The following is a 20604-nucleotide window of genomic DNA, read 5'->3' as shown; positions in this document are numbered from 1 at the left end:
TAAAGAAATAGGAATGCTAGAAGTAATACTTAGAATATTTAGAAAAAATGAATGGATTCAAAAGCAGAGCAGCAGAAAGTCCAGTGGCAAGCCATCTTTGAACAATTACAAGTTATCTGTAAGCAACCAGAAAGGTACCAGATTCTTGGAGAACATACATAATAGCAATGTTTAAAAACTTGAGAAGAAAGAATCAAAATAGAACAGCCACCTTAACTTGATACATGGAAATGTAGTAGCAAAACTGACTAAGCAACTGACCATGGAAGATTTTGAAGATAATGAAATAATAACTACATAGTAAATATATAGTAAATCATATTAAAGAAGTTTGTGATTCTCCTTAACATAGCTTACCTCTTGAATAAGAGGTAATACCTGTTCCTAGTATAAGTTGCAGCAAGGGGTATATGTCACTACTGTCAGACACCACAGAGTTCTGTAATGCCAAAAAGGGGTTAACAGAGTATAGAATGAATCAGTGACTTGCACCTTGATCCCTGAGTGAACATCCTGCCCTATTTACTCATGTGTTGCATAGAGTTTTACTGCACTGTGCAAAGACAGCCTGAATCTCTTTGGGAAGATTTACACAGGGATACAAACATGACGAGAAACAGTGAAAGAATCATTGAAATAGTGGACAAATGTTTTTCGGAGGGTGACAAGATGGCCCCAGAAGACATGCTGTTTTCCTACAGAGGTATTTTATATCCACTTACAATTAGCAGCCCGGAGACTTTGGAATCTCTGAAATCCTTTGAAGCCAGGAGTGATGATGTGATTCTAGTGGGTTATCCTAAATCAGGTAAGTGTTTTCTTGATCAGTAGTCAAGTACACAGTGCTGCAATCCAGAAGCTGATTACCTAATGCCATCACTTAACACAGCAGTAATTCGTGAGAAAAGCTTATGATGACATCAGACTTCAAAGAATCATGAATTTAAGTGGTACAGCATATCTGGAGATCAAATAATACAACCCCCTGCTCAAAGCAGGGGAAAGACCTAACCTCCAAAGTTAGGTTTGGTTGCTCAAGGCCTTGTCCAGAAGGGTTTTTAAATTTTTGAGGTTGGAGGTTGACCACCCACCGAAATATTTTTCAGTGTTTTCCTACAATAGTGTTTTTTTGGGGGGGTTGGGTTCTTCTTTGTTTTTTGTCAATGCAGTCAGACATCCCCTTGTTGTGAGAGACTGTCCATCCTCATTATTACCTCCAGTAGTGGAAGACTGCAGTAAGAGTCTCCCACACCTCTTTCCTTCTGTCTCCAGCCCGAGCAAACCAAGCCTTTCTATGCCTTTCATTTGCTCCAGCTCCCAGCACTTCAATGGAAATTCAACAAGACTTTCTCTAGATTCTCAAAATCATTTGTACTTCAGTCTAGGAACTCCATACAGTATTCAAATGGTGAACACACCAGTGCCAGCTAAAGCAGGATAATCACATCCCTTGATATTTTGACCACACTTGCTATAAAAGAAAGTATGCTGTTGCCTTACTCTCTGCAAGAGCAATACAGTGAATATATCCTGCTAATAAGAGCAGAACTGCCGTTTCCATATTTTTACTGCATTGCAGAATGCAGGTGATTCCTTTGTATCTAAATGGAGTCAAAGACATGAATGCCATAAGGATTTTTTGCATATTTTCTCTCTCTTCCATTGTGGGTGGGCATTTCAGACTCCTTATTTTTTTTCCTATTGGTGTTACAGAAATATTTTAATATGTAATATGCAGAAAAAGAGGAAGTTGACCACATCACCTTTGTGTGCAACCTCTAGAGATGTACATAAGCAGAAATGGTTTATAGGTGTGAGGATCCACCTAAACACTGCAGGAGGTGTTAGTTGAAAAGAGATTTGGCTCTCCAAACCCAGTCCCTCATCCACCAGTTCTTCCAGGATGCAGAGGCCAAGACAACTAAGTCTGGTGCAAAGATGGTGTCAGGAATTTGATGGTCTGATGGCTTGATTGATGACCCTTCTGCTGCCAGTTACAGAAGCCTAGCTGGGAATTGTGAATGAGGCCAAACTGTGTCAATAATGAAGAGACCATGAACTGAAGCTGGTTGGGAAGAGGGAGCAGAGTGTTCCCAAAAACAGCACTGTGGAAGGAAAGCAGAAACAGCCAAGAGATGACTAAGTTGGCCCAGTGCTGGGAGCCACACTGGGTAATTTCCACAGGGAGCAGTGTGATATAACCAAAAAGTACCAAAGTTGAAAAGAAAAACAGAGGTCTGCTTCTGTTTCTATTGCTTCTGAGGGATGTGATGTGATTCTGAAGCAAGCAGGGTAGCACTTCACAGTATCTACTTAATGGCTCCACCCCTGCTGACCTTAGGCATACCCTTGATTATTAACCAGGGCCATGATTTAACCTCATCTGGCAACTCGTAGTTCAACTCTGTGGCCCCACAGGGCCACTCACTCTTTCACCTGCAACAGGATGGTGGAGGGAAACAGAGTAAGAGGAGTCATGGGTTGAAATAAAGATGGTTAAATAGGTAAAGTAAGGGCTATGTGTGCAAGCAAAACAAAGTGAGGAATTAATTCTATCCTACGGGCAGTCAAATGTTCAGCCATCTCCAGGGCTCCATCACCCATGACAGTGACGTGCTAAGACAAGTGCCATAACTCTCAGCATATTTCTTCCCTTCTTCTTCCCCCAGATTTTATTGCTGAGCATGATTCTAGATGGAATAGAATGCTCTCTGGGCCAGCTGGAGTCAGCTGTCCCATCTATGTCTCCTTTTAATTTCTTGTGCACCTGTAACCTGCTCTGTGGCAGGTCAATGTGAGAATCAGAGAAGGCCTTGAAACTGTGTAATTACTGCCTAGCAATAGCTAAAACATCTCTAAAACAATCAACATTGTTTTCAGCACAAATTCAACACATAGCTACCCTACCAGCTACTATGGGGAAAATTAATTTCATCGCTGTGAAAACCAGCACACATACTTGATGAAAGGTTAAAATACAACATTGAGCCAAACTGGTTCACTTTAAAAAAATCTGACAGGACACCATCAGCCAGGTTTGCATGAAAATGTGAAATTGAATGGATGTCTTTATCCTGTCAGGAACCAATTGGCTTGAACAAATAGTGAAGGAGTTGGCAGATGCCAAATATACAGAAGAGGAAATGAAAGAGAGAATAAATGCTGAAAAGAAGCTAGAGACATTTCAGCATCTAGAATTCGGGGATCCCGGGATATATGAGGTAAGCAGGAACCGAAAATACTGTCACTGCTCTTCCTGTATGTAGTAATAGCTCAAAGACACTGGCTGACCTCAGAGGCAATGGAGAACCCAGAGCCTTAGCAACAGCTACAGTCTGCACAAATAGCATGTGCTACTGCCTCTGGTGTCCCAGCACAAGGGCCTCAGATGGGAGGCAGGGCTGAGAAGGCACAGGTTCCTCCTGCCATGGACCCAATGATTCTGATTAGCAAGACCTTTTTCTTTGGTGTCCTGTCCTTAGGCCTGTGTCATGTGAAATGGTGCTTGGTGGCAGAAGCTGGCAGAAACCTACACCACCTACGTTCCTGTGGGTTTTCCAAGGAATAAGATACATCTCTGGTCTCTCCTTTTCTTATAGCTTACAATTACTATATAGGCACAATTGACTGAATAAGCTACTTCTATCTTATCACATTTCTTCTCACTTTCTTTAAAGAGGATGAAGCAGCTTCCTTCCAGAAGAATTATAGTAACCCATCTTAGACCTAATTTCCTGCCTCCATCCATTTTCCAAAGCAAGGCTAAGGTGAGTCTTTTCTTTGCATCACACTGCAAAACTTTCCATACTAAATTAGCTTTTCACTGTGTGAGGTGTCTTTCCTGCATTTTCACCTCAGCTGGTCAATACACAGCCACATTTACAAGGCTGAACAGACAGCTCTGTGTGCCAAGGCTGTGAACAAACATCCTTTTCCATCAACAGCTTTGCTGACTATTGGTGGGCTTGTTGCTGAGTGTCACTGTCCTTTCAGATCTCCTTCAGAAAGATGCTTCCAGGTTGGTGGCAGAAAACTGAGCAAGACAAGGAGAAATTCTGCCTGGTTTAACTTGCCTTCAAAACCAGTGTATCTGCGGAAAGCCATCACAGTCTGGGGCTAAGATAATCTTAGGAACTACTGCAGAGAGAAGCTAGGGTACATCTAGAGACTGTTTGTGGCTCTTTTGTTCAGTAGATCATAAACTCATTTCTCTGTATTGGAACTAGGTCAGAGCTGTCTTGAGGGAATGACTGAAAAGCTTCTTGTTTTCAGCCTGAAGCTTACATTAACAACAAGTGATCTGCCAAAGCTCTCATTTCTTACTCAAGAAAAGGAATTAGACTAGAATTGTATCATCTGTTGAATTTTAGTGGACAAGTAAGCTTGCAGACAACACCAAGTTGGGTGGGAGTGTTGATTTGCTGGAGGGTAGGAGGCTCTGCAGAGGGATTTGAACAGATAATGGGCTGAGGCCAATTGAATGAGGTTAAATAAGGTATGTATTGGCTCCTACAAAATGGGGGTCACAACATGCAGCACTAAAGGCTGGGGGCACAGTGGCTAGAAAGCTGTCCAGTGGAAAAGGACTTGAGGGTACTTGTTGACAGTGGTTGAACATGAGAAAAAAGTGTGCCTGGGTGGACAAGAAAGCCAGTGGCATCCTGGCCTGGATCAATAATAGTAAATAATAGTGCCCTGTGGTCAGCAGGACCAGGGCAGTGATTGTTCCCCTGTACTTGGCACTGGTAAGTGACACATCTTGAGTACTGTGTCCAGTTTTAGACACCTCTCTGCAAAAAGGACACTGAGGTGCTGGAGTGAGTCCAGAGAAGGGCAATGGAGCTGGTGAAGGGTTTGGAGCACAAGTCTTAGGAGAAGCAGCTGAGGGAGCTAGGGTTGTTCAGCCTGGAGAAATGGAGGCTCAGGGGGACCTTGCCACTCTGTACAACCACCTGAAGGGAGGTTGTAGCTAGGTGGGGCTTGGTCCCTTCTCGGAATAATGAGTGACAGGACAAAGGAAGTGGCTTCAGGTTGCACTGAAGGAGGTTTAGATCTGGATATGAGAAAAATATTCTTCGTAGAAAGGGTTGCTGAGCACTAGAACTGGCTGCCAGGGAAGTGTTTGAGTTACTGTTCCTGGAGATATTTTTAAAAATATGTAGATCTGGTACTTATGGACATGGTTTAGTGATGTACTTGGTAGTGCTTGGTTAATGGTTGGACTTGATGGCTTAAATGATTCTGTGAATCAATGACTCTCTGTGATGTGCTGAGAAGATGGCATTTTGGTCAGTCAGATATGTGTTTACTTCCTCTAGATCCTTGTGCTAGTTCGGAACCCCAAGGACACGGCTGTCTCCTATTACCACTTCAGCAACAACTTACCAGTGATGCCGTCCTTCCCTTCCTGGGATGAGTTCTTTGCAGACTTCATGAATGGAAAATGTACTTCACCCTACACCCTCTGGCATTTCTCCTAACATGAGTGGAATACACAGGGCCCTGTTCATGGGAATCCTACTGTGACATACCTTACCAAGGCACTCCCAGAACAGGCAGACCAGCCCCTGTTATGGCAGAAACAGAGTACCAGAGAATCAGAGTTTTGTCTCTCACTTGGAATGGAGAGATCATGAGAAAGCTTTAGCCTGACTTTTCCATTCCCACAAGAGACCTTGTAGTTTACCATATCAAGTGGCCAAACCTGGGCCATTCTGCATTGACCTCAGGAGACAGAATAGAAGTGTTGAGCTGGTCACCCCTTCACCATTCTAAAGCCACACTTAGAAAGCTATCTGGGCTGACTCCTCTGATTTGGTTAAAGGCCTGTATTGGGGAGTACTGTAGACAGTTATGCCTCTTCTTTGCTTGCAGTGGCCTGGGGATCCTACTTTGACTACCTAGTGGAATGGAACAAATACATTGACAACGAGGGGATCATGACAATAAGCTACGAGGAACTCAAAGAGGTGTGGCATTTCACCCAGCTCTTCCTTGATGAGTGTTCTGTGCATCCCTCCTGTGGGTGTGGGAAAGTAGAAATTCTGGGGGCAGGTCTGTCTGTCCTTAGAAAGATGTGTCTTTCTGAGTTAACTCATTTATGTTTGGGGGAAGCCCATGGAGGTGTAGGCAGGGGATATCCTTGCCTATTTGTTGAAGTTTTATCTGGCAGAAGCACACATTTTGGAAAAGAAGAAAAGGCCTTGAAACTGAGGCCCGCATGTGTAGGTTTCTTGGCCTGAAGGGTTTTCTGATAAAAAAAATTCTCTTGGAATTCCTTGGAGTCATTGTGGGAGACAGCTTCCCCTGCTGGGCTTCCCAAAAGGTGCTGACTCCACACCACAGCCACAGTGCCAAATCTTTTGGTTTCACCTCTGTGCTATGTTCCTTTGGGCAGGACCCGATACTGGGGATGAAAAAGATTGCTTCCTTCTTTGGATTTTCTCTTTGTGAGGAAGATTATTCCAGAATTGCCAAGAAGACCACTTTCAAAGCCATGAAAGAGAAATCCAGTGAAACCCATGGAAAGTTTGGGGATATCCTTTTCCGGAAAGGTAAGTCCCTGCAAATGGAGATCTACCTCCTGAAGGAGGACTCCAGAAGGAGTTTTGAATATGTTACTTTATTTTGTCATGGACTCATTGGACTGCCTGGGTGAGTTCTCTCTTGTGGGTGCCACCTGTACAAAAAGCTTCTGCTGTTGACAGGATTTGGGGGCTGTTCGTGAGAAATTTATCAGAGTGCTAGTCTTAATGTCCTCAGTCACTGCTTCTGTGTTGCTCTTTTTCTGCAGCAGCCCTGGTTGGTTAGGTAAGCGAGGTGCAAAGGTGAGGGCCAGCACTGGCGAGGTTATGGTGACAGTAACCACCAAATATTCCTGGGCTCTGTGTAACCCTTTGTTGCTCGGTGTTGTGGTGCAGCTCTTTCCTGTTGTTTGGGTGATGAGGCTGCACATGTCACTTCATGAAAGTACCTTCTGGGGGAGGTGTGCTAATGGGACAAGAGCCTCCCAATCCTCAAGAGAATGCATTGCTCACTGCTCTGCTGGCCTCAAAAGCATCTTCCTGTTACCTACTCAGCAAGAGCTTTATATATCTCCTCTCAATGGCCGTGTCAGTGGTGGTCCCAGAGATGGTTTCTCACAGACCTGGGGCCGGGGTCAGAGCTCTGGCAGCCTTCCTGCTCCTCATGACCTCAAGAGTCTTAGGTTTCTGAATACTGCAAACATGGGCTTTTTAAAATCCATTTCTTTCACCACTCCTTGGAGGAAAAGGGATTTAGCCACTCTCCTCTCTACCAGCTGCCACAAAAAAAAAAAAATTCCCTCTTCAGAGGAAGTAACACATGAGCTTTCTCTTGTGACAAAACCAGATTCCCCTTTCTTCTATGTAAAAACTTCATGAAGGTACCTTGGAAATCCCCTTCTGGGGAGGGAGCACTTGCAGGCAGCTAACCAACAATGATCCCTGTTGTCTGGCTATAGCTTTTGCTTCTGATCTTTGATACTTTTCCTCTTCCAGACCTCTCAGGGTAATAAATATGAGCCTTCCTGCCTTGTGATAGTCAATGATTCTGTCCCACTGCTGCCTAAATACTATTTTCTCTCAGGAGCATCTTCCTTCAGTTTTTGGTATTTGTACACAGGGGTTGTTGGAAACTGGAGAGACGTCTTCTCTAAAGCTCAGAATGAAGAAATGTACCAGAAATTTCAAGATTCCCTAGGAGGAACAAAGATGGCAGCAAAGATAAAATATGATGTGTACTGCAAGGCCTGAAAATAAGCAGATGAATAGCATGACAGCAAGTCATGTTCCAAAGGTGATTCTCCAAAGGTCCCCATTTTTCCTTCCCATGAGACAAGAGAGAAACCCCTCTGAGAACTACCCAGAACTTCCAAGAATTTGGTGGGTAATTCTTAGGTGTGTCTGGGGTCTAGAGTTTGTGCTTTGATTGATGTAACCAAATAAAATGTGTGTAATACCTCAAGTGAATGCCTGGCATCCTTTCAGGAGGGAGGTGGTGCACAGACATCTTAGCACCAGTCTGATGGCCTCCCTGTCACAGCTTCATGGCCTGAAATGATGAACGAGTTCCCTGCAGGTTTTGTTGGTGAGACAGAGGGATCAACACAGAGCCTGTCCTCTGGCACAGAGTGGACTTGACATGGATATACAGTGTGGGTCTGAACCACCAAATGTCTGTGTACAGGTAGAATATATTAGTTTGGGATTAGATCCATCATAGCTACCAAGGTGCTGGCAGGTCAGAGAGATCTTTGACATTTTGGCAAACTTCAGACATTGGTATAGCAGAGGGTTGACTTCTCAGGTTCAAAGAGCCATGAGCTCTTAAGAAATGAACAGCTCTATGCTTTCTGGAGTGTTTTGCTTCTGCTGGATTCTCTGGGAAGGTAAGTAGAAAGTAGGAACCACAACATTCAAATGGGAGGAACGAAGGAAAGAAGCCCCTTGATGACCATAAGCTAAACTATGAGAGTGGTATTTATTTGACAATAAATACATTTATGCTACATAGGTATGTTTTCCATACCCTCCTTGCTAATGTTGATGTCCTTGCTACATCTATGCAGAATGTGTTGCATGACCTTGCCACATCCAGTCTTGTAGGAAACCAGAAAAGCCAAGGAGGTGTCTGGCTGGTAAATGGAATTTGGTTCCTTGAAGAGGGATTCCTCTGCCATATTCCTAGGTATATTTACTAGCAGGACTCTTACACTGGACTAGAATTAAATACTGAGCAACCAGCAATCACAAATGTAATTAACACAACTGGGAAATTGTTAAGTCCCTCTCAAAGTGCTGACTATCCCTGCACAGCCCCTTAGGACTACCCCTACCTTGCACATGGTACAGGACTCCATGTGAACCCCTGCTCCAGGCTCTCAGCCCCTGCTCCAGTGATGGTGCAGCAGGGTCAGGCTTCACCTCCTCACAGTCTCCCCTGCCTGTACACTGGCCCTGCCAAGCTGGACCCATCCACAGACCCACATCCTGGCCAATCCAAGCCCATCACCTTCCTCAGGAGAGTGTCCGATGCCTGGGCTGAGTCTGCCCAAATTCCCCTGGCTGGCCAGTGGGATGTGCTCTGGCTGCCATGCCCTGCATCCCCTGTCTGTGTGACAGGGACAATGGGATGATGCAGATTCAGCTCTAAAGGGCCACTCAAAGCCTGCTTCCCAGGCAGATTTTCTAAATGTGTGTGCAAGAGCTACACATGTAAAAAAGCTCTGCTTGGAGAGGTATGTTTGTTTGAACCTGATGGTTCTGGGTTTGTAGGTTTCCATTTCCAGAAGAGTAGGACTTTTTCTCATTCTGGGCTTCCATGGATGCAAAAGAGGCAAGCGACCATTACCTGTAACTTTTGGAATTAGCAACATTTTTACCTGTTACTTAGTACAGACCCTATACAATCTACTATATGGTGATATCAAAGGGTATCACAACAGAAAACGCTGTAATCTCAGTGTCTGCAAGGAGTTGAACAAGGAGTTAAACAAGGGAACAAGCCTGACACAAAATGGAAAAACAATCACTGAAATATTCAAAAGACTTTTATTAACATAAAGAGGTGAAATCATAAGCTCTGTTGGTTTGGTTTCTTCTTCTGCAAAGATTTTTTGCAGCCTAAGGCCCTTAGCAGCCCAGAAACTTTGGAAACTCTGAAGTTCTTTAAGCCAGACGTGATGATGTGATTCTCACCAGCTTTACTAAAATGGGTGAGTCTTTCTTGCTTGATGAAGTGTCCATTGCTGCAATACAGAATTGTGTGGCTGCACATAACACAGCAGTAATGCCCATGACCGATTAATGATCACTTCAGATTTCTGTTGAGGCACAAGAGCACGGGTTGTTCCCTGGAGGAAGGCAGAGAGTGCTTCCATAGTCTTTCTTCATGGCAGGATGTAGGTAATTTCTTGGTGCTAGGTGGAGCTACAGGCTCACCTGCCATGTAGACTCTCGGACCCTTTTCCTCTCCTTTTCCATGACTTTCAGTCCCAGCATTTGGGTTTACACGTTGCCTTCATGTTTTCTCCAAATCATTTAGAGAAACAACAGGCCACTTGAAGGAAATAAAAAGGAAAAAAAAAAAAAAGAAAAAAAAGAGTTGGTAGTTGATCTTCATTACATCTCCTTAATGGTCCACTTGAATTATTCTTCTCAGAAAGAAAATGTATAAAATTGTCTTATGCAAATATCATTGGTAATTTAGTGATAATTTGATGCCTGAGTTGTAGCATCTCAAATTTCCTACCAATCTTAAAAGAACTGTGTTAGAAAATGCTTTATGTGACTTATTTAAAATATAATATGGTCGAGATCCAACTCAATTAATGAGATGATGTGGTGGTGAATTACCAGTAAGCTGAGAGGGATGCAACCAAACTTTCAGATCTACAGAGGGAAAGGACTTTTGACTTCCAAAAGTTTTTCACAGAAGTTATTGCAATATGACTTGGGGAGACGAGCTCTTACTCTCTTGATGATTAAAAGGCTGAAACTGAATTTGGTTATTAGAAGACAAGGTAACAGTTTCACAGAAGCTCTTCTGAAAATAAGTGAAAACCTTGGATGGAAGTGAAATAATTTTGTGAAGACTGTTGCTTTTGGCTGATTCCTTCAGTTTTAAAAAAAAATTCTTTACAAAAATTGACCAATTGTATTTCCTTTTGACAAAGTTTTCATTCCAGCTTGCTTTGGATTTACTTCTAGAAATATAGTCATCAGTCTTTGCTGATTTGTGAAATCTTATAGTTTCTCACCTTATGCTACCCTACTTGAAGGATTTCCTTCTGACCTCACAGTCTATGTATGCTTTTAGGTGTGCAAGCTATAAACCTTGTCTATAATGAAAGTCCCTTCCTAAGGCATGCAGTTTTAATTATTTTTCCTTTGTTTTATTTAGTTTAATCTATAGTCCATGGAACAATCTTTTTCTAGTAAAATGCTTACTTTGTATTCACTTCCAGTCCCATTAAAGAGAATGAAAAAATTATCTTTCAGAAGATAATTCAGTCTCATGTCTTGCCCCGTTTGTGCCTTTTCAAAATAAGGCTAAATCTTTTTTATTTGACCTGAAACTATATAGCATTTTCATACAGATTAGTTTTTAATTTCCTGTGAAAAATGTTTTTTCTGAGACTGCATGTAGGCTTTAAAGAGGTGATTATACATTTCTGAATATGAAGTGATAAACTGCCATTTACAAAACTAAGGACACACATTCTTTTTCAGTCTTGGCTCTATAGGCTACTTCACTCATCCATGCCAAGGACAATTTCCTTGCAGAGCTGCTCTCTGGTCTTTTTCATCCCAAGTAATCCAGACTAGGATATCTTTAACTGTGAAAGGATCTTCAATTGTCCAAAGTTTAGAGATGATACTAACTAGACCTTTTTTTTGGCAGACAATAATCACTGAGAGGACTGTACATTTCTAAAGACTACATTTACATTTAGTTAAACTATGAGAGTCAATGTTTAAAATAAAGAAACTCAGTTTCTTCTGAGTGAGAACATAAAAACAGAACAGTCTTTTCACATTCTTTGTCTCAGTCCAGCAAGATTTTGTGGCATTTTGGGTTGCAGCAGGCCCCACACAGGCTGAATATTCCTGCGAAATCTGAGCTCATGGCTGCCCCAAAGGCTAGGCTTACTTTCCTCTTCTGCCTGCAGTTGTCTGCTCCTTTTTTTTTTTTTGCATGAGTTTTTTGTTTGTTAGACACCCCCAGCTTTCTGAAACTGCACAAAACACTCACTTTTGGTGGCAACAAGCTGTCAGATTGACCCAGCTGTCTTGCACAACCTCACCCTTGCTGTCTCTGGGTCACTAAGAATTTCTTTCTTCAAAGATTTGGCTCCGTCATTTTCTGCTTCTTTCAGGCATCTGCTAATATCTGCCCTTGCTGCAGGCTTCCTGCCCACTGGGTCATGCCCTTATGCTCCAGAAGGCTTTCCCAGTTCGGGGCTCTCCTTCACCCAAGGCAGGGCAGGCGCAGCAAGGCAAAGGGGCAATCCCCTGGCTGACCACAGAAAGGGAACAGGGTTGTCACAGCACTCTGTGCATGCACTGATATACAGCATGCCTCTCCCCCATACCCAGCCAGGGGCAGCAGTGGCTGTAGATATGCTGGAAGTAACATTCTTTTGGGCTGGGGGAGGAAATTGGACTTTTTCCTATAAAGAGAACTTTGAACCACCAGTTCAGTGGTGATCATTTCAGGTTCATTGCATTCCCTCTAGTTGTTTTACCAAGAAAGTTATTGCTTATTTGAAAAAAAGTACAGAATTTATATATTTTCTGTCCAGAAACAGCTTACTAAGAAAGATGTGCATTCATTATATTTAAAACAATATTGACACAATATTTTGAAACAATAATTTGAAACAGTATTTTGTTCAATATTAGCCACTCACTTGCATACTTATGGGTTTTCTTTTCATATTAGATACAGAACATCAAAGATAAAGCCATTTACTTCAACTTTTACTTGTCCTCCATGATAAATACTTCACATCTTTATGAATAGGAAAGATACTTCCCACTCTCTAGAAAGATGTTCTGATTATCAGTGTGTACACATAAAAATAGTTGTAGCCAAAGTGAGCCTAGATTTTTTGCAATGAACAGAAAATCAGAATTTAAATTTGTGTTTGGCAGAAACTGCATTTTCTGGCACTGTGTTATTTAGGTCTTCCACCAGTAAAGTACTCAAAAACCTTAGCCCTGAATTCCCTCAATCTTGAAATAATTGTCATGCATTATTTGTAAGGGTCCAAAGACACAGATGTGGTTCTGCATTGAACATTTCCTAGCAAGAGACTGAGCCATTGTTTAATGGCAGGTGCTTGTTTTTTGCATTTGGTTTCTCTCCAGCTAATGCACACTGGCTGCTGCAGCTGGAATGTGATGATGGGAAATGTGGAGGGAGGCCACTGTACCCTCTTCAGTGATTCCTCTGTGCTTTCCTAGTTACTTTCAACTTTCTGATGGCTGATAAGAAGCATATCTGGGCTGGCTGAGCAATGTTCATTTATAAAAGAACTTCTCTGTCTGGAATCCTAAGGGAAGGATGGACTGAAGCATCAGGACAGGATGGATATAGTCCTCAGACTTCTTGTTGTACAGTGTTTTCAAGGCCTTATTATTTTGAAAACATGTAATTGTTTACAAACTGCAAAGCACAACATCACAGCAATCAGACCAGAGTTATTGCCTAAAGATTTGCTTATATTAATAGAAACAAACAAAAAAACCCCCCCCCCATAAGATATGCTTGTTGTGTATGATTCAGTAAGAGTTTATTAAAGTCCTGGGATCAAAAGAAAAATTTTCACCAAGACTGTGTGTATCAGTATGGACAGTTTCATTCATCCTCCTTGCTTGCAAAATAAAATAAATTACCTATTTTTGAAGCTTTGTTGTTGCTATTTGTAAATATTTCAAAGAAAAGACATGCTGAGTACTACAACCTGCATTAAATGGAGCAGTAAGATTTTTGAGTGGTAATTTTTTGAGATATAACATGAGCAATACTGTTGTCATGAAAAAACTCAGGTTCAAAAATATAGAGATCAAAGGTTTGAGAGGACATATATTTAGAGAAAAAGACTATGTTAATTATACCAAAGACATGCATGCTAAAATATTTGAAGAATTCATTCAGAATTCTTCAAGGATTGAAGCCTAATAAAGCACTTCTGCATATCCTTGTGCTAATATAGAAAATCCTTCTGTTGTCTTATTCTTCCATAGAGAATTTAGTGCATAGAAAAATTATATACAGCCCAGGAACTTGGAACAAGTCAGAATTCAATCTGTTGTTTATCCCAGCTAGTTCTGGATATTATGCTTCATTGCACTTCTGTTACTTAACCATTGCTTCATAGTCAAAGTCCCACAGATGAATATTAATCTAAAAATTAGGAAAGGAAGGTAGTGGCGAAGAAGAAACCCTTTCCTCTTTACTTCATGCATCTATGCTTTCACTGCTGCTGAATACTTTTTTCTCTTCAACACTTGGGAATTGACTTGCCTGTACAGTTGAGTGAAACAGGGATTTCAGTAATGAATATCTAAAGCCAATATCTAAGCTATGAGGAATCAAAAGAGGTGGGTTTAATGCCATTTAAAGTAACACATATTTCAAATTTAGTCAGAGTATTACTGAAATCATGTACTGCAGGCCATAATGATCCATTAAGACCAGTTCAACAATGCTTCAAAACAGAAATGGTCAGGAAATTGCTGTTCCTACAACTCACATTAAAACAATGTATATTTATTCAATACAGTTACTGTCTGTTATTGAAACCTGAAATATTAAAACACATTTTTTGAAAGAAAAAAAAAGGAAAATTTTTCATAAATTTTCTATTAGTCAAAAAGGCTTTTCTCTTGGAAGATATTTTGGGAGGAGCTCTTAACATATATCTTGAAATGCTTTTAGAAACACTCAGAACTGTGTTTGGATATGACATAAATCTAATTAAATCCTTTCGCAGAGGAGCAATTTTCCCAACTTCAAGCAAAGAACGTACTGAAGAAGATGGGCTTCAAAAACAAAAGCACTTTCTATTAGAAACCCTGTGTCCAGTGCTCTCCGTAATGATTCTTGGCACACAAAGTATGCACATCTACACATCCCCAGTCTGTTGACAGAATCAGGACAATCTTAGACGTTCCCTTTCTTCCTAAATTGTCTGGAATATGTTGGCCATGTATGAATCATTAGTGACCTAAATTTCAAAATTACAGAGCACTTATTTTCTACCTATTTTATAGGTATCAGTAGATGGTGACACCACAAAATACCTCTTAAAATCAGACCCGGTGAGGTATCTTATGTAAAAGTGTATAAGGTGTTTTGGAAATAAATTTTGCCCAATATGGCATTATTTTTAAAAAAATATACAACATATTTTCATGGAATTTAAATTGCAAGTCTGAAATGATGAGTTAACTATAAAATGTGGATCCTACAGATGGAATTGAAAACTGCATTGCAAAACCACAAAACATTATGCATTTAGAAAAAGTTTTTAACAACTGCTTGTATATGTTCTCTCTTATTGGCCTTACTACAGATTAAAAATATCTTCAAAGTGTTGTCTTCAAAAAGTCTGAAATACATGGGCATGTTGGGGATGCTACCTCACCATCAGATATCCTGCTTCCTTAGTTCAGTCTCTCCCTGTCCACTGGGATCTGTTCCCTAGGAAACACACTTTTTGCTCATGACCCTGTATGTTCCCAGAACACTTACTCTCACAAATACAGAACCATAAGCTGTGTCAATGAATCTACCAGAGTCTCCTGAACATTGTTGGTAGTACAGTGTTTCCTACCTGCATCACTTTGTACTGCAAAACAGCCTTTCATGAGGAGAAACCTCTGCCCACTGCTTCCCTTCCTACTCTGCCTCATAGATTTTCTGTGGAGCCAGAACCCAAAGCCTGTTCACAGCAAGGCCACTAAAGGAAAATTGTGAAGCCTACAGTTACAGTGCTGGAACACTGAGAAAGGTACAGCCAAAATATAATTCTGTATAAATTCTGAATCACTATCAGATGCTGGGAATGAGAAGGGTAGCTTAATTCCCTGGGTCTCCTTGACTAGTGAAAATTGAAGCATCTGCCAAGAAAACCAGTTTCCGAGCTATGAAAGAGAAACCCTCAAACCCCCAAAAAACCTTTGGGAATATTTCTTTCAGAAAGGGTGATCTGATAATTTTCTGTAGGCAGCAGAAAAAAAAAAATATTCTAGTTCTTAGTACTAATAACATCTCTTACAATTATGCTTATATAGCTCCTTCTATATAGAAAAATATGTGGATGCATTTACAGAATAGTACCAAGAATCATTGAATTTACCTAGACTCAGTTACCTAAAAGTTGGCTATCTAAGCTATTTTTCCAGGTATCTCCCTAAGGGAGAGAGGTAAGTGATTGCTGCAGAAAGTTCATTTATTGCTAGATGTCATTCTTGGTGTATTACCTCATCCCTTGAGGAAATCTCATCCAAAATTATTTATTTACCATTTATTTATCATACAAAACGATTTATTTACCACTTATTCAGAAATAATCTATTTAGGAATCATGTTATGGGAAAAGAGACCATATTTAAAAATAAAGTGTTGTGAATCATAGCTTGTCAGCTGAGCAATACAAATCAGCAAATCGTACTCCTCATGATACTGATTCTAGGTTTTTCTCACCAAGGCCATGCAAAAGTGACCTGCTTTATTTGACCTTGGTGGAATGAGCTGTATTCTTACAGTTTTGTCTACTGTTTAATACAACACAAAGTTTCTGTGAAGAAAAGAAATAATCAGTTGGATTTTCATATCCTGTTGAGAAATTCCATTAACTCCCTGGATGTTATGGATGCTTTTAGATGAAGCTGCGTGCAACTTACTGGATGAGAAGAAATATTTAATATCTTGAATTGCATTTAAGCAAGCATTAAAGTACCTAAGTGTAATATTTTTCATCCTGTAAACCACAGCTGAGGTGCTGCCCAACTCCAGAGGTGAAACAACTCCATTTTTGTCTTAAAGGTCTCTATACACCCAAACTCTGCTTCACAACATAACACAAGAAGTCTTCTGTCTTAGCAGACTCAGAACCCTGGGGCTTCTTGAAGTCATGTACAGCCCACTGGAACTTCATAGTCAGATCTCATCTTTCCCTCATACTCAGCACTTTTGGAATATGAGCCTCCATCTAGACCTCTCCAGATGAAACAGCTGAAAATGCTAATCAGTTTTACAAACCTTTTGCAAAACATGTAGTATTGATTCACCAGAACAGCATTCACTACAAAATGCTTGCTAATTCTGGTCTGCCTACACAAGCCCAGAAGAACAATCTTGGTTTTAATAAAATACTTATTTAGCCTGTCACTTTTAAAATGCTTTCTTCACCTCAGAATTACTTGGAGGCTGAAAGGCTCAACACAGCTCTTCTGGTAATTACAACCTGGGTTGAAATTTTTGGCACTGGGCTGAGGAGAAATGTGCCAACCTGGGATGCAGGATCTTCTGGTGGCCTGAAGGGAAACATTGGCAGGAGACTAGGGCACTGTGGGGAAGACATTTTAAAACTAAAGACATATGCTTATGTGTTGGCTAATATAGCACAGCATAATTATTTCTCTGCAAAAATATTCAAGGATTTAAAAAAATGAATTCCCATTTCCAGCAGCTTCTTTTCCCTGAAGTTCACAGACATCCCACAGAAACTTAATTTGACAGCCACTTATGAAAGCCAGACTATGTTTTACTTAAAAATTGTGTCCGAGCACAATTTTTCAGATGCTCCTTGTCTGGCATGCTGAGAAGATCTGGTCAGTTCCACAGATGAGTTCCAGTTTCATCCCATTTAAAGATTATCTATGTAGCATGCACTTGGGGCAGCACTATAAACCCTCTCTATATTACTGGAAATCAATAAATCCCTCTGAGTATAAAATCAATAATCAATAATCAATAATCAATAAATCCCTCTGATTTTAGATGGGTTGAATCAATTTCTGGTCTCCTCTGATAATGCAGCAAGTTTTTGTTGGTGCTGTAACTAAGCTTACCATGTTTTCATGAAAGTTTTCATGGTATTAATAAATCCATTATTATTAATCCTTTTATTAGCAAGGATGGATAGAATATGAAGGCAATGCAGTTTTCATTTTATCCCACTTTTAAAAGATGGTAGTAGTCACTGAATATAGAAGGCGTTCCTAGAATTTTATCGGGATGAAACTGAAAGGATTCCATAAACTGAACAAGAGAATCATAGGAGTTATTGGAAGAAAAAGGAGAGAAATACATCCTCTCTGGAGTCTTTGACTGCTTTTTAAAAACTTAGCTCTATTGGATTCTGTAGCAACAACAGAATTTCCTATTAGATGCTTGCAGAAAAAAAAGAAATAGGACATTCTTAAGTTGGAGAAAACACAGACACATACACAAAAAAAAAGGTAAAAGTGCACATACAACTCCCATCAACACTGATAATAAGGAAGACACAAGCACACTGGGGAAACAAGCCAACTAAAATGGCCAAGCTTCCAGTCAGGCAATAGTGATTCTCTGTCGTTCTGCCGTACCAACAGACAGCATTCATTTGTGCCTTAGGAATTGGCATTACTTTCAAAAGGGAAAGACAAAGGCCTTTGGTGTTGCTTCCAGATTTTTTGTTAACCTGGTGGCATTTTGATGTCAGCAAGGGCTTGCTGTCTCTGAGCTCTGGCAGAGGCAATATAACCTGCACATCTGCCGCTGCTTGCAGGAGACGCCCTGCGCTCCTGAATGCTTTGCGACAATGTTTGGGAAAGCACCCCAGAGGGCAGAAGTGATGGGCTGCTCTCCAGAGCCGGGATAGCGGGAGTGGGGAGCCCTCCGTGCTCTTTTGCCATGTGCCTGCTGTGTTAGGGTGACGTGACCCTGTGCTGGAGTCTTGCATGGACAGACCTCTCCCAGCCTGGCACTCTGAGCTGCTTCTCTACTGGAGACCTGCTCTCCTCCTCCTTGTGACTAAACTCAAACCAGCTGGTACCTCCCAAAGTGAACAAATTTTTTTTTCATCATTTAGTGCAAGAGTAACACATATAAAATGTTAAAAATGAAAAACACAAAAGTGGCATGATAAATGTGGTTCTGTGGTAAAGGAGTCACACAGCTAGGAGATGATTTGTTAGGTACATCTTGATAAACAATCAAGCAGCTTTAAATAGCCATACCAGAAAAACATTAAATAAGCAGTACATATTATTCCCTTTGAAGTTTTGACAAGGGTAGCAATCACAGATTGTACTATTTTTACTAACTTCATTAAGTATTTACATGTCGTTTTTGGTTTGTTTTTTTTTTTTTTTTTTTTTTCCAGGACAGCTGTGAGCAGACAGCATAGCTACTCACAGTTTTGGGTACTCTGCAAAAATAAATGTTGGAGAGGCTTTTGGATATATTCTCTCACTGTCTTCCTCATCACAGTGCAACATGTGGGCAGGATTTTCTGTGCCAAAAGGACCAAGAATATTCTTCTGTGCTATTATTGTCACCAAGAAAAACTGATTCTGCTGGCAATGGAAAATGTTAAATTTCAATCATGGTGGATCTGATTTTTTAATCCCATGGTGGAGGGTATATATGAGAAAATATTGTCACCATATCTGATTATCATATATAGCATGAGATAACAGAAAATGTGGTGCTTTCTAAGTTTAAAATACCTTAAAAAAGGGTTTTTCTAGGGGTGAAACCAGTTTTCTCCAAGTCACACTTGTATGCTTGGCAGCAGCTAGCTCTCACCCCATGGATGAAGCCTGCCATTTGTACAGCTCGTTCAGCCAAGAGCTGAAAAAGTACATCATGGATGTTAGTTCATTCCAGAAGATCTGTGTGGCAAGTCCTTGCCACAGCTCAGCTGAAGCCCATTGAGGACAAAGCAGGACAATCTAAAAGAATGTTGCCAATTGAATGAAAAATGTTCAAAGTCTTTTACACAGATTTTAAAATCTGTGGTGCTCAAGGAAGATTTGATGGAATTCTGTAATCATAAAATCATTAAGGCTGGCATGTAATTAGCTTCACAATATTGATGAATTTTTATCCATGATTTATGGCTAGGGAGATTGGCACAGAAAAGATAAACACTCAGCCCTTGGGAAACAAAAATATTTTATACTCTTGGGGGAAGAAGAATTCAAGCAAGTCAAGCAGTAAACCTGCCCATGTCTTATTTTCCATAGCACCATTTTATGGAACTACTGTTTCTAATTTGGAGGAGATGGCAAACAACAGCTCAAGATAATAAAGAGGTGTTTTGCTCTACAGCAGTAAAAAGAGAAGGGAAATGCATTTCTTCTCAGATCGCCTTCTTATAGGTATCTAATGGCAATTGAAAATTCCAATAACACAAAGCATAAATTCATGTAATTAATTATTCAGGCTTCAAAAAGAAGGAGGTTGTTTTAGACTGTGTCCTTCTTTTTAAAAAGGTATTTGTATGTTTTGCCTTCCAATTTTGATCCTGTATGGTACACTTAAAATATATTTTTAGCTTTCCTCCACAACCGCTGGAATGAGAAGCATTGCTATTGTTGAGAATGAGAGCTGAAAACCCATTCAGAAACGAACTAGGGTTTTCTGGAAAAGGCAATATCTAAAAGGCTTGTCATAGCCACTATCACTTTTGCTTCTTTTGGTTAGCAGAATGAAGTTTTAAAACATCCCTATCTCTTCATAGGCAACATGGAAAGTAGACAGGATCTTTCTGCTGCTTTCAGATCACATAGCCGTAACATTTCCAGGTGTTCAGTGCAGTTGTCTGGGTTCTGGTTTGCTGACCGGCAAGGCTGGAAACATCTTCCACATACATGGCAGTTTCTCCTGGTCCTGGCAGACACTGCAATGCTCAGGGTGCAGTGGTGGCTGGAAAAAAATATTCCCTGTGATATGTCCTTGGGACACCACTCAGGACATTATATGCTTTGCACTACCACCATTTAGATGTACTTTACATGACTTTGGTGAAGCAATTGGTGCTGCTCATTGTTAGAACTTGTACCTTATCACATCTGTGCA

The 20604-nt window shown here is 40.7% G+C and overlaps 1 protein-coding gene across 1 annotated transcript; it reads left to right on the top strand.

Moving 5' to 3' along the window:
• Positions 1 to 606: 606 nt before the first annotated feature.
• On the top strand, positions 607 to 7775 carry LOC134042070 (sulfotransferase 6B1-like). The gene is made up of 7 exons (XM_062489155.1): positions 607 to 808; positions 3082 to 3221; positions 3678 to 3767; positions 5319 to 5445; positions 5875 to 5969; positions 6398 to 6554; positions 7645 to 7775. The coding sequence occupies exons 1-7, from the start codon at positions 607 to 609 to the stop codon at positions 7773 to 7775; spliced, it is 942 nt and encodes a 313-aa protein (XP_062345139.1).
• Positions 7776 to 20604: the final 12829 nt, after the last annotated feature.

Source organism: Cinclus cinclus, chromosome 3 (genome assembly GCF_963662255.1).
Source record: "Cinclus cinclus chromosome 3, bCinCin1.1, whole genome shotgun sequence".
NCBI classification, from domain to species: Eukaryota; Metazoa; Chordata; class Aves; order Passeriformes; family Cinclidae; genus Cinclus; species Cinclus cinclus.
The sequence above is the reverse complement of the archived record's forward strand: the minus strand, read 5'-3'. Positions and strand labels throughout refer to the sequence as shown.